The 14,719-nt window shown below is 35.9% G+C and overlaps 1 protein-coding gene across 1 annotated transcript in view; it reads left to right on the top strand.

The window, feature by feature from the left end:
• Positions 1 to 3,861: 3,861 nt before the first annotated feature.
• The window catches only part of LOC308563234 (transmembrane protease serine 11G-like), a gene marked incomplete at both ends in the record, with an annotated part of 33,826 nt that continues 22,968 nt past the window's right edge, over positions 3,862 to 14,719 (top strand). Inside the window, 2 exons of the mRNA XM_081150090.1 lie at positions 3,862 to 3,945; positions 4,137 to 4,244. Of these exons, the coding sequence (XP_081006216.1) occupies positions 3,862 to 3,945; positions 4,137 to 4,244 (192 nt within the window). The remainder of the gene's footprint in view (positions 3,946 to 4,136; positions 4,245 to 14,719) is intronic.

The following is a 14,719-nucleotide window of genomic DNA, read 5'->3' as shown; positions in this document are numbered from 1 at the left end:
AATTACAGAATTTGGGGAATAATTTTTTAAAGCAACTAGTGTTTGTCCTACGAGTGACAGTCCTTAGGGAATGAGGGTTAGGCGGTTGAATGAACAGGCTGAGGTGCACTGTGAACAAAAGGAGAATTGTAAAGTGAAGAGGGGAAATAAATAGAATCTAAAAGTAAAAAAGAAGCCATTGGAAAGACAAATATTAAGCCACAGCTACTTGACAAAAGTTTCATAAAAAAACAGTTGGGTCACAGAATAAAAGTAATTTTTTTTTTAAGTAGAGGAAATGGATGACTGATTTATCCCCCCTTAAAAAAAGTTTTCAGCCCGGCTGGGCGTGGCTCAGTGGTTGAGCGTCAACCTAGGATCCAGGCGATCGGGGTTCGATCCCCAGTCAGGGCACATGCCCGGGTTGCGGGCTCGATCAATGACTCTCTCATCATTGATGTTTCTATCTCTCTCTCTCCCTCTCCTTTCCTCTCTCTGAAATCAATAAAGATATATTTAAAAAAAAAAAAAAGTTTTCAGAAGGAGGGAGGGCACACAATTGTATCAACTTAACACAATTATTTTTATTTTTTATCTTCAATCTTTGTATATATGCATTTATATATTTTACAACATTGACATAATCACATATATGAAATCATGTATTTCTTCATCTGAGATTATGTTAGATATTTTTCAGCAGCCATGTGTGTGTATATAATATAATAACAATCCTTTTTAATGACTATCTTTGACTTGATACATCAAATAGTTATACTACATAGACTGTGCCCAGAACACTAGGCTAGCCTAATATGAACTAAATTTAATACCAGGGTCATAAACCATAAAGTATGGCATCCTCTCTTCTGTACTCCATGAACCCTCTAGCATTTCACCAAATAAAGACCCTCTGTTATCACCTATACTTTCCTCCAGTTTGCTTCTTTCCTGCAATGACTATGGTTACTCCCCATACTGCTTTTTGTCTGCCCCACTGGTTTAACATCTCTCTACTACCCTCTTTCTCACTTGGTTCCACTGAGTCCTCCTTGCTTCCTTTTATTAAAATGTTCCTATGCCTTCAGTCTGTTCACAGAATGCTCCATCATCTTACTAAAGTCTGATATCCACGTCTCAAACATCCCTTCACTGTAGCCCTCTCAAGTGGCTGCTCTTTCTCCCTTGTTCTGATATTGAGTCAGAATTCTTCCAACTCCCAAATAAAAGCTTCCAAATACTTATGTAGTCTCCCAACAATTACTGTTGCACACTGGAATAAAACATATACTATTTTAGTACTCAGGCTCATGCCTATAGCTATACCACACATTGCCCCTCCTAATTACTGCCAGCCTCTTGATCAATCCCCACATTTATTGAGGCACTAGTCACTTACTCAAAATAGACCTCTCTACCTAACTCCTATCTTCATGGTGGTCAATTTCAATATCTAAGTGGATGGACCACACCTAGCTTCAATTCTTTGAACTCACTTCTATTCCACTCCCAACATCACCAGTCTGGACTGCTGAAAGAACCTCAAAATGATCTTCCTTCTCTAATCTTGATGTCCTCTACTCCATTCTCCTGAACCTGTTTCAAATACCTCTAATTTATTCATTTTTACAGAAGAGATACTTAATCTAGAGCCCAACAACTTTGATTAAAAAAAAAATCATCTTTATTTTCACTAACTTTTGAAAAAAATTTGCTATTTCATCCCATTATAAAATAGGCAGAAAAACCTAGTAACATAAGCTGAATTACTGATTTTGTCACCAAGAGAAATCATAGGTATTTTTATTTTATTTAAGTTACATTTGTATCAAAATATATTTACACTTAGCACAACTCTGAAATTATGTTATTAGATTCATTGCTATCTGATGTTACTTAATGTTAATAGAGAAGCATACTTACTACTAAGTCACAAATTTTAAAAATATTTTGATAACCATATTGCCATGTGTTGGTTTCTGTATATTTCTACATATTCTATTTCATGAATTTAAAAAACATGATTATGAGAAGGGGCCAGTAGTCTTCACCAAATACCAAAGATGGCCATGAACCAGGCGCGCGCGCGCACACACACACACACACACACACACACACACACACACCAAGAACCTTTGACCTATAGGGTAAAGACAAACCCATTTTCTTGCCGTACAAAAATGTCATGGTTATCTGCTTCCTATTTCCATTTTACTCTCCTGCCTTGAATTCCTCCCTTTTGCCAGTCTTCATTCTAGTGTTTTAAAAAGTACTTCTAGTGCTTTAAACACACTGTGATATCTCATGCACAAAAGAGTCCCCTTGGCACAGAAGCTCTTCCCTTCTTAGCACTTCAGCAAGTTTGTTTTCTGAAACTGTTGTACCAATTGACCATATCCGCAGACTATCTGAATGTTGAATTTTACTAAAATCTACTAACATTATTAAACATCTAGTGTAAAAATAGAAAACAATACTTTGTTAGTATTGTGGTAGTCTCAACTATAAAATTCTAAATTTCTGCCTTTATCTCACTGTGAATACAATGAGATACCATTCCCATGATTATGTTACATCGCAAAAGAAATGTTGTGGGTGTGATTAAGGTCACTCATCAGTTGTCCTTGAGTTAATCAAAAAGGAGATTTTCCAGGTTGGTCTTATCTAATTTTTTAGATGTAGAGTCCTTTAGAAGTAGAGAATTTTCTCTCTCTGGTAGCAGGAAAGTCAGAGATTCTAAGTGTGAGAAGATGCAGTATTGTTGTCTTGAAGATGGAGGGAACCATGTATCGAGGAATGCAGGTAGCCCTTAGAAGCCTGACAGCAACAAAGAAACAGGAACCTTAGTCTTTCTGCAAAGAACTTAATTCTTCCAACAGCCTGAATGAGCTGGGAAGTGATTATTCACAACAGCCTCCAGATAGGAACCCAGATGAGTCCACACCTTAGTTTCAGCCTTTGAGACACTAAACAGAGAACAAAGTTGAGCTCACCCAGACTTCTGACCTACAAAGTAAAAATAGATAATAAATGGTTGTTTTAAGTGGCTAAGTTTGTCGTAATTTGTTATACATGAATAGAAAATTGACAAAGATATGTAATTTTATTTATTAGACAATTCAAACATTTTTTACATGTTCATTTATTAATTGTAATTATATATTCCTATTTTGGCCAAAAAAAATTTTTTTAAACAAAAGAGGGGCTGAATCTGAATATGAATGATTTTCAAGTAGGCTGAAAGAAAGACTCAGTTAAGTACTGTTGGCAGAGGTGCTGGTAAAAGACATCACAGTTTCTGGCCTCAAATGTTTCACTATCTAATAGGAGAAATGGGTCTATAAATCTGAAAGTAAGCAAAACTAAAACTAGATTCCTGCCTGAAGGAAAAGCATGGGTTAAGTGTTGTTCAACTACTATGAGAGCTGGGAAGTTGAATGGAAATATCCTGGAGGAGTTCTCTTCAGAGTCTATGTACCCTGTGTAGACAGTCTGATTAAATGACTTGAATCTTACAGTAAAGTGGACTTGGAATTGAGAATTGTGCTATAAAGAAGGGAAATGATATTTTAGGCATGTGGGCAAAGACACAATGTGAAGGAAAGAACTGTATCAACAGAAAACTCAGAGTCAGTGAAGGTGGACACCGATCTGACTACAAAGAAGAATACAGGGAGAGGAGACAATCAGCACTGAAGCCCTTTAAAATGGCACTTGGCACAAATATATTTTCATTTCCCTCCTTCAAGCCAGATTCCCCGTTAGAGTAGATGCAAATGAATTACCGAGCCAGAGGTAATGAGCACATGTACCATTGCACTAAGAAAGGCAAGTCAAGGGTGTCAAATGCTTTATGAAAACTTCCGATCTTGCCTCTGAAAGATGAATGGCAGTCCTGAAGACCAGATTTGTCCTGACTCAGACAAAGAGTGCCACCTCTGGAAAGTCAAACACAAACCACACAAGGTATTCAAGGGTGTTGCTTAGATTTTTAACACGGTATTGTTTCTCACTTAATTAGCCAGAACCAGGAAATTTTCCCTGCAATAAAGATTTATCAAGTGATTCTTCACCTCAAAACAGAGTATTGGTTAAAGTTTACCCATCCCAACTTGTCAAACTTGTTTATTTTAAATCCTTAAGCATTTTTTCTTTAGTCAGCTTTCAAGTCTGAAAGAATGCCAAGATGCTACTCATTTGACGAGAAATCACAAAGCAGCACGGAGGTGGAGGAGTTTGCATTCTCAACGGTGTATGATGTATCAGTAAGTTTAAATTTATTTCATGTTTAAAAAGATTCACTTCAGACTGTGATTTCCAATTCAGGCAATTATTCTGAATTGGGAATTTAATAGTTTTTTTCCTACTGTTGTTGGAGAAAATAGTTACATGGTAATGCTAATAATTTTTATTTCAGGAAACCATGCTAACAATTTTATATTTACAATTTTAAAAGTTCAACAGATTGGATTTGAATTGGAAAGTTTAATGTAAAAATAAGATAATCACAGAGAGGGAGGAAAAACAGAGAGCTTAAAGTAAAATATTGTAAATTTGTAGCAGTAGAAGGATAGGGCATGGAAGAAAGTGTCTTCTCACTCTCAGTTCACAGTTTAGAAGATATAATGCTATTTGTAATATTTTTAAGTTATGCATTTAATTGATGCATTGAAAATAGAGGAATTACACAAATTGTATAAGTATTGTATTTTAACAATACATGATGATTTGATATTTGTATACATTTTGAAATTAATAAATATAATAAATCTCCAAAAGATAAATCCAAAATTAAATGTCCTTTGAGAAATTCTTTGCCTTTTAAAATAAAATTTAAAAAACAATAGAACAATTTGTACATAAGAATAGAAAAAGTGAGAAGCAAATAAATAATCATAAAGTTTTTATATTTTAATAGACTTGGGTTCTATAGAAATGAAAGTGACATAAAGGTAGAGAAACAGGAAAAATAGACTGAAATAAAAATCTGGGGAAAGGAAAAAACCTACATCTGGGAATAGACCAGGAAACCATTTAGGTCTCTTCATTCCTATTACTTTCTATTTTCAAGATTTTCAAAATTGTCACCTCCAGGTCCAAAATCTGTGAAAAGTCTCCAGTTCCATTCCATATAGATAAATCGGTCTGACTGCTTTATAATGCTTTGCTTTGGTTTTCCTTGGCCTTGTAGCTCAGAGGGATAGTGAGGGGTGGGAGTGCAGGGATGGTGGGGAGGTGCTGTTGAAAGCAATCTCTGCTCTTCCCAGTGATGATCCATGCCTCGGTGTGATTAAGTCAGAGGGTTTTCTCCATTTGAAACACACAAATGAAACTTTATTAGTTTTTGTTACTTGTGAGTAAAGTGAAGAAAAATATACCTTATTCTTTGTTGTAAGTGCCAGTATCCAGTAAAATGCTTGGCACATATATATTAGTTGAACCATTTAATTGTTCTTCAGATTTATTTGGGACCAACTAATTTCCAACTAAGAACTCATCACCTACTGGTTGTTTTGATTTCTCCATTTAACTTCCCTGGATTTCATACCACCTTTAAAGACTTCTTTTTACACTTAAATAGTTTGTTTACTTTTCTAGTAAGCCACTCTGTATTTAGATATCATGACATAAATAGGTAGAAATACATTCATAACATTTGATTCTTGTTTTCTTTCCAAAATATGAGTAACTGTGAAATAGATTCCTTGGATTACTTCACTTCTACAATGAGGTTCTGAATAATTTTACATTTCTCTTTGCCTCGCACAGAAATATTAGAATCTTTTAAAGATATAATTGACATATAACATTCGTTTCAGGTGTACAACACAATGATTCGATATTTTTATATATTGTAAAAAGATCACCACAGAAAGTTAGTTAATATCTGTCACCAAACATAGTAACAATTTTTTTTTCTTGTGATAGGAACTTTTAAGATCTACTCTCTTGGCAAGTTTCAAATGTACAATACAACATTAATATCTATAGTCACCATGCTGTATATTATATCTCCATGACATTTATTTTATAATTGGAAGTTTGTACCTTTTGACCACCTTCTTCCATTTTGCCCAAATAGCCACCCCCAGCTCTGGCACCACCTAGAGTCTTTTTCATGTAGTAACACCATTAGTGAATTTCATTTCCCACATTGATTATTAAAACCAAGTTTGGATTGATAACAATAGGCATAAAAGGACTCTGTCAAGTGAAAAAATAAATAAAGAAAAAATAAAATAAAATAAATATTTAATTAAAAATAAAATAAGTCATTAGGGCCTAATGATTTTAATTTGTAAACCAAACTTGTCATTTAAATGAGAGGCTGTCCTCATTTTCTGTAATAGCGTCTTGGGCTCTAGGAGTTCAGCACTGACAAGGCAGGACTAGAATTAGATACAAAAAAATAAAGACAGATGGCCCCTTAAAAAAGTAAGAGTATCTTTGAAATAGCATAATTCCAAGTTTAAAAATGTAATTTAAGCTTTATTAGAACATGTATACACACATTATGCATATAATCATACACACATCATGTATTCTATCATGTATTTAAAAAAATAAGATTAGCAAGATACAAACATATCTGTTTTATATATGGTTAAGTATTTTTATAGGAAAATGTTACGATAGATTATCTTTAATTTAAACCTGTCCTATTTTTTTATTTTTCAATCTTGATAAAGTTGTAAACAACACATTAATAATGAACATCCCTCTGGATAATTTTTGCAGACATTCAAAATTGTAAAATGTTTCCTTAGGATAAATTATCTCCTGCACTTTCACAATTTCTGGGATGCCATCTCCTGATTAACAAAATACTCTATATCCTAAACTTCTTTTTTTTTCTGAGTATTCCCTATATACCTAGAAAATTGAAATAGTTTGTTTTTTCCCTCAGAGCATAGCATTTTTACAGACTTATTATTGAAGATTTCATGTTTGTCCTTTCACTCCCTAATGCCAACTTGATCCATTACTCTCCACACCCTTGTAAATTGCTTTGTTCCTTGAAGGCTCGCACAGTTCTGCTCTCCACCCTCTTTTCTTCCTCATCGCTGTCATCTGGACCCATGATTCTGCCCTCATTTACTGTAGACTGACACTTGCTTCCCTGTCTCCTTCTGCAGTCCAACTCCTATGTTTGTCCTATGTAGTTTCAGTGCCCATGTGGTTGATCTTCAGCATGCTAGTCATTTATTTCCTTGATCTTTTCATCTCTATAATTCTCTTCAAATATTACTTTCATGTCCACACCCTAGACTTTGTCATGACTTGGAATTACTCTCTCTGAATCATAACTTTGGACAACCATTACTATCCTAACCTTCCTTCTTATAAACTTAGAATCTTCTAATGCATCATTTTAAAAAAATCATTACCCTTCCACTCTGTGAATTCTTCATATCCAGCAGTTGTCACCCCCATCAAACACACACACACACACATTCATCTTTGTTTCTTTTGTGATCCTTAGGTTCATCATTTCAACAGATATTTATTTATTTATTTTTTAATTTTTTAAAAATATATCTTTATTGATTTCAGAGAGAGGAAAGGAGGGGGAGAGAGAGAGATAGAAACATCAATGAGAGAGTCATTGATCAGCTGCCTCCTGCACGCCCCCAACTGGGGATCGAGCCCGCAACCCGGGCATGTGCCCTGACCAGGAATCCAACCCCGATCACCTGGATCCTAGGTCGACGTTCAACCTCTGAGCCATGCCAGGCCGGGCTCAACAGATTTTTAATGATGTCTTAACCTCCACTAAATTCTCCACAACTATCTGAACAATGATTCTCCCCTGCCCAGACCACTGAAGAATGCTACAGAAAAATCTCACAAATGTGCTGGAAGTGCCAGTTTGAGTTCTCAACCCTTACCCACTGTTCCCACTATATAACCTTAATTAATATTCTAATTTTCCACAACGATTATTTTCAACTTCTCTAGCCTCCTCAAAGTTTCAGTTCTCACCATGAGTCCTCCTGTGTTTCAACTACTTTAAAGAGATAAAGTGACTGATCTATTAGATGAGAATTCCTTCAAATTCCTGACATGGAACCAACAAACTTACCTATATCCATTCATGCTCTTTAGAGGATTCCTACAGTTTGTCCAAGTTCTTCAACCTTTTAGGTTGAACCATATGAAAATGGTTCAACTTTTGACCTAACCAAATATCAATTTTGTATGTGTGAACCTAATAGTTTAGAATCCATGACCTTTTAAATATGCTCTCAATCCAAACTTCCTCTCAACCTCAGGAACTCTACTGGCTAGTTTACATTACTGTAAGTGTACTCAAAATTGTCCCATTCACAAGAAAAAAAAATCCTCCATTAACCCATATGCCTTGATGATTTGTCTCTCTCTTTCTATTCAGTCAAACTCATGAAAAAAATTGTTGATATTCACTGCCCCATCTCCTCACTTTGAATTTTCCCCCAAACCCACTGACATTTGGTTTATAATTCCACTACTCTGTTTCTTTTCCTGTCATGGTCACCAATAATTTGCTATTACTTAACCCAATGGCTAGTCTATATTTTTATCATATTTTATTTCTCAACAGCATTTAACACTTGGATCAATCCCTGCTTGAATATCCTTTATCCTCTGTTATCATATCACACTTCACCCAATCTATCCATAATTTTCTTGTTTCACAAATTCACAGCCCAGGCTATATTATATTTCCTGGTTTATTAGTAATCTAAAAGTAAATTTCTTCTAAATTTTCTTGGTATTGACATATACTGAGTTAGAATGCAATCATGGTCCCCAGGTTTGGTAAATGAACCAGAAAGAGAATTTCAGGCTCACACATAGGGGGCATAGGGAGTGAATACTGATAATATTTCTTATGCCAACCAAGTATCTAAATAACAATGAAAGAAGATCAATGTTATTTCATTTCAACATCAAAAAATGTACTCAATTACTACTAAGGACAAGTCTTATAACTGGCCACATGGTAGAGAAATAAAGGAAACAAGATCACTGGTAAAGGGAAGAAAAAGAACAGTGAGCAGTAACAAATATAACACAATTTAGAATTAAATGAAGGTGAAGCACAGGTATAATTAATGCACGTTAGCAGCATTACCTAAAAGACCAGTACTCATACTGCTGGTGGTATATGAGATGACTTTAGGTAGCATTTATCTTAATGTATATTCAAGAAAATAAAGCTACTATATCAAAATCAGTATTTGGTGAATATTATTGCTTAGGTATTGGCTATATTAAAAACGAGTCTATTTTTAAAATTTAAGGAAGAGAGTTAGAGGTATTAGTGCTTATCGCAAAACTGTGATGATTGCAACTGAAATTTGGAAAACACTATAACAACTCAATGAAAGAACAATTCATTTTAAGCAGGAAGGAAAATGAACACTTTAAATAGAGCACATGGACGAGGCCTTAAAGATGAGTACATTTTTAGTAGTGGGAAAGTAGAAAAGGGCAATTCTAGACTGGGATTATTAAACTAACCATGAAGAATGCCTCCTTACTTAATGGAATAGGTGTTTTGTTTGTTTTTGACCAGGTTGACATCCTCAAGAAAAATGCAAAATTATAAGCCCTTATTTAGAAAGCAAATGCCCATTTATTGGTTTATTACACAGGGTATTATAAATGCTTCAGTAGGCATAAAAATACATCACAAACAAGGCAGGGGAAATTTCTATAAATAATTTTATTTTAAAATTTTATTGTTGTTATTGTTTTTTAATAATTACTATGACTAAATATTGTCTTGATAGTAACTACATGTATTTGCCTATCCTTGCAAGTTCATATAAATGGAATCCTCCATAATTGTTGCAATTCAAGCTCAAATACTGACTCTGGCAAAATACTCATGTCCTCTCTAAAAATGTTCTATTTTATGAAAACCTAATAAATCAAAATTCAAATTACTTAAATGCTTTAGCTACAAAATAAAGAATAATTTAAAAGAACACCGTGAAAGAAGCACTGGGTTTTAGGTCAGAACAACTAACATTGAATTAAGATTCCTCTTATTAATAGCTATGTGTCTCAGACCAGACTCAAGTCCTGTTTTTACCTCTGTACTGATATTTGAGATAAACACCATGAAAACTACAAAAGATTACAAATGTAAAGGGTTATCATTGCTAATGCCCCAATGGAGGTACCACTGAGAAGAGAGTTTAGTATATTAAAGTGGGATTTGATCATGACTCCTGCGCCAGAGGCACCTGTGTAACAAATGATCAGGTGATTTTCTAGGGGTCCATTCTACTTCTTTGACTTGGAATCCTAGCCAGGTTCTTGAAAGCAGAACTGATAGAATGGTTTATTGTGTCCCACTTATAAGTGAATTAACTCTCCTCCCCAAAGGGTTTTAGGTCTCTCCAAGAAGAATAATCATTTTGTGGCCACCACCTCTTTTTGGAGTTCCCTGAAGGTCTCAGTCCAGACAGCTGGTGACCTCGCCATCTTGAGACTCATTCACCAGGTGACCCAGGCATGCCTTTCCCACAAGGCCTGCTAGGCAGTTCCACTGTAAGGCTATGGTTTCCAAAGTTACTCTACAAGGTACTAGAAGCTCTTAATTGCTGCCATGTACTACTCTATGAGTCTTGGGTCTCTTCCAGATCTCCAGATCTTGGATGAAATTAAAATTATTTCTTAGTACAATTCTGCTCAGCAAAATTTATCTCCCTGTTTTCAAGCTTCTATTTTTCTACCATGCCTCACTGGTCATTGCTGTTGTATAATTTTGGATTAGAACTTGTGTTCTACAGAGGAAAATGTTCATAAATAGAAAAGAGGGAATTTCTAGGTGGGCTGGAGTAATTTGTACTTTTAAGTTCTTGGGCAAATCATTTTTGCCTCAATTGAAAAATGGGCATAATGTTTACCATATGAATCTTACAGAAATGTTGAGTGCTATAGGGTATGCTAAAGTTCTTTAAAATCTATAAAGTGCCATGTAAATGAAAACAATTATCATCATTATTACCATTGTTAGGATGACCTATGCTTCACCCTTATTCCCTTATACCTCACCCTTTGCTCTCCAAACCTGCTTGGAATAAGGTGGGGCAACCTTGAGTAAAGGACTACTCCCTATTTTTTTAGGGGCTCTAAGACTCCCTAGAACCACCCTCATAAGGCTCTGATTACACTGTGCAAAGTTATCAAGCACAGACAGAAAGAATTCCCAACAATTAAGATAGCTCATCAGATATGTATAAATGCCACATATATTTAACTGAATATAGTTACCCTCTGGCAGATATTTTGCCACTGAAATGTGAGGGTGAATAATAGAAAACTGGGGACAAGAAAATGACTTGGACAGAGATCCCTTTATTACCATATAGACAGGAATCTCCAAAATGAGTGACTTCTACATAGTAACTGGACTGCCTTGTTCAGAGCAGTTATTAACTGTTTAGACTTTTCAAACCATGTAATTTTGTTAAGTAGGGTCAGCCAGTCACAGTCACTCTTTAATCAAGCCTGATCACAACAGCTAACATTGAATGAGCACTTACTATCTGTTTGGCTCTAATAATACCTATGTGGGAATCTTCTGCATTTTACCAATTAATAAACTCAGATCTAACAAACGAGGCAAGGTCACATGGCTGGTGAGTACAGAGGCATTCCATCTAAAAAGAACCCAGTCTCTTTCCACCATACATGCAACCTCTCTTCTGGGAGCTGGTGAGTCTTCTGTGACCAAAGCAAACTCTTAAGAAAAAACTAATATAAGAGAAATATTACTTATTTTCTGTTCAAGGCTGTGAGTTTGTAGGATTGGCTAGAAGAGGTGGAATATTGTGTAAAAGTGCATAAATAGTATATTGCAGCATCGTCTTTAAATAGTTTCTTAAGAGCCTTATCCATGATAGTGTACAATAAATGCATTAGATGCAGCCCAGTAATAATGAATAGGCAATTCGCAGGTACTTTCTTGCTCATGAGACATCAGCAACATACAGAACTTTCCATGATGGATCACACACAGACCAGATTATACAGATGAGAGAAATGTGGAAAAATCCATCTGGGCAATTAAGAGAAAGTGGGAGATTTTCCTTTCAATTACCTAAATAATTTTTTTAATTCTTGACTTCCTCTTTTCAAAGTGAGTCTACCAGATTGTAAGGGGATAAGGCAAGAACCCAATCTTTTCACTCCTTATTCCATAACCCCTTCACTTAGATTTCATTGTCTCTGCAGAAAACAGATGTCAGTTCCTTGAATTAACCAGAATTTATTGCCCGCTTTGGCGCAAGCACTGTTTTAAATGTTACTGTTGTAACAAGAAGAAAGGCAGAGAACAGGGGTACAGAAATAAATCATAAAAAGGTGCAACAGGGGCGGCAGATTGGTTAGTGGGAGCCTGTGATGCTTTCTTCTGACCCTTTCTATTTTCTCAGTAAAGTGGAATCAAGGCTGTTAGCCAAGGATAAGGAGGGGGTCTGGAGATCTGAGAGGAGAAGGTATGAAATAACTGTCTGTTTCTCACACTAGGAGAAAGAGAGTGACTTAATTAGTATGGTGGCCAGGGAGCACTGAGGGCCAATGTAAGGCTAGTGGTCCTGCACCTAAAATAAGACTCATCAGCATAGCTGAGCATTTCTTCCCAGCCACATTTGTATAAACACAAAGTAGCTAGAAAGTTATATTTGATCAGGGTTGGAGTTTTACTACATGACCATGACTGAGAGAGGATTATAGGACTGAGCGTATACGCCAGGGGATGAGTATAATGAGGGACCGTGGGATTTATGCCAGTTAAGAGAGCACTGCCAACATGAGGGCCACGGAGAAGGTGAAACCATGACGAGTCCCTGGGGGACTGAAGTCAGGGTGCAAAGACAGTGAGCTGGAAAGATGGGTGGTGGTTGTTGAAGAGTTGGAGTTGGATTAAAATTTAGATTATGGAGAAATTGAAGCTCTTGGGGATAAGATAGAGCGCAAGAGTATGAGAGGATACAGCTAAAGTAGAGAGAACAGGGTCATTGGCACAAATAATCAGAACAAGAAACAGAACACGACCGAGCATGTAGGAAACTTGAAGGTAGCTACTAAACGGGGCAGGACAGCTGTGAGAGGAACTGGCCCTTAAAGGAGGGAGAGGCATTAAACAGCACAGTGAGAGATTTCCAGAAATGGAAATGCCAGCAGTTGGGAAAAAGGAAGTTAGAAATACAGAGGAAGGGAGGACATTTTAGGTAGAGGGGGAATTGTAAGCAAACGGGGGGGGGGTGAATATAAGGAACAGAAGAGTGCATGTGAGGGCAAGTACTATACATTGAGACCCCCCAAATAAGTAACACATAGCCAACAAAAGGCCCTTCTTCTAAAAATGTAAACTATATCATGCCTTCCCATATTTAAAATTGTCCATTGGGTTCCTATAACCCTCAGAATTAATAGCACCTTTCCATGGACTTCAGGGGCCCCATGATTTGGTCCTTGCCTGATCTCGGGCTTAGCCTTCCCTACTCTTTCCTGAACCCACCCTTATCCAGTCACGCCAGCCTCATTTCCTTCAGGGACTCAACTAGCTACTCCTGTTCCAGCTCTAGGAACTTGCTGCAACCTGGTTGTTCTTTCCCAGTTCTAAAAGCTGTTACCTTATAATCTACTTCTAAGGTCAAATGGCTGCTCTTCAGGGATGACTCCCTGCTACCCAATTAAGGACCTCACCTCCGGCCTCCAGTCACTCTACATTCACTAATGCATTTTACTTCCATGAATGAAACTTATTTGGCTTGTTTATTTTCAGTTTCCTTATACTAAACTGTTCACCACAAGTTTCTCCAGCAACGGAATCAGTTTTTAGCACAAAACTGGATCTCTATAAACATTTCTTGAGTGAATAAATACTAAACTAAAGAGTTTGTAGTCTATGAAATAAGAACTATTGGAAGGTTTTTGAACTAGAGAATCACATTATCAGAACTATATATTTGGCCTGACTTAGGGTAGTGAACACATAATACAATATACAAATGATGTATTATAGAATTGTATACCTGAAACCTATGTAATTTTATTAACCAATGTCACCCCAATAAATTCAATAAAAAGTACAAACCTGTATATGTAAAAGATAATTCTGGCAACAACACTGTAGAATGTATTTGAGGGGAAATTATCTGAAGATAAAAAAATCTATTAATGGCTATAGAGATTGCCCAGGTAAAACACATTGAATGCCTGGGGTAGCACGGTATTAGGAAAATGCAAAAAAAAAGGACAAATAGAAAAGACAATTCAGGGTTAGACAGATTAGGTGAGGGAGTTGTGGAGAAGGAGATACTGTACGACTTGAAGCTTCAGAGAGAGTAAGTAACTAGTAAATTTTAAATAATTTTATTAATTTTAAATGTGATTAAAAATAAAGAAAAGTAAAGGGAGATAGGAATAAGAAATGAACAGACCAAGGTAGAAAGAGTGCGCTGTAATATGAATGAGGAAGAAGAACAAAAGAGAAGGAAGGAAAGAGAGAAACCCACTATGGGACAGTAAAGGGGGGAAAAGAAAAGATTGTGAAGATGTTGAGAAATTACATTTTTACATTGTTAATGTGAATGTAAAATGATGTAGACACGTCAGAAAAGTTTAGCAGTTTTTCTAAATATTAAACAAACACTTGTCATATGACCTAAAATGCTACTCTCAGATATACATACCAAAGAAATGAAAACACATGTCCATACAAAAAGTTAAACATGAA

Source organism: Miniopterus schreibersii, assembly GCF_964146895.1.
Source record: "Miniopterus schreibersii genome assembly, chromosome: 1".
In the NCBI taxonomy this organism is placed as follows: Eukaryota; Metazoa; Chordata; class Mammalia; order Chiroptera; family Miniopteridae; genus Miniopterus; species Miniopterus schreibersii.
This window is presented reverse-complemented; position numbering and strand designations above follow the sequence as displayed.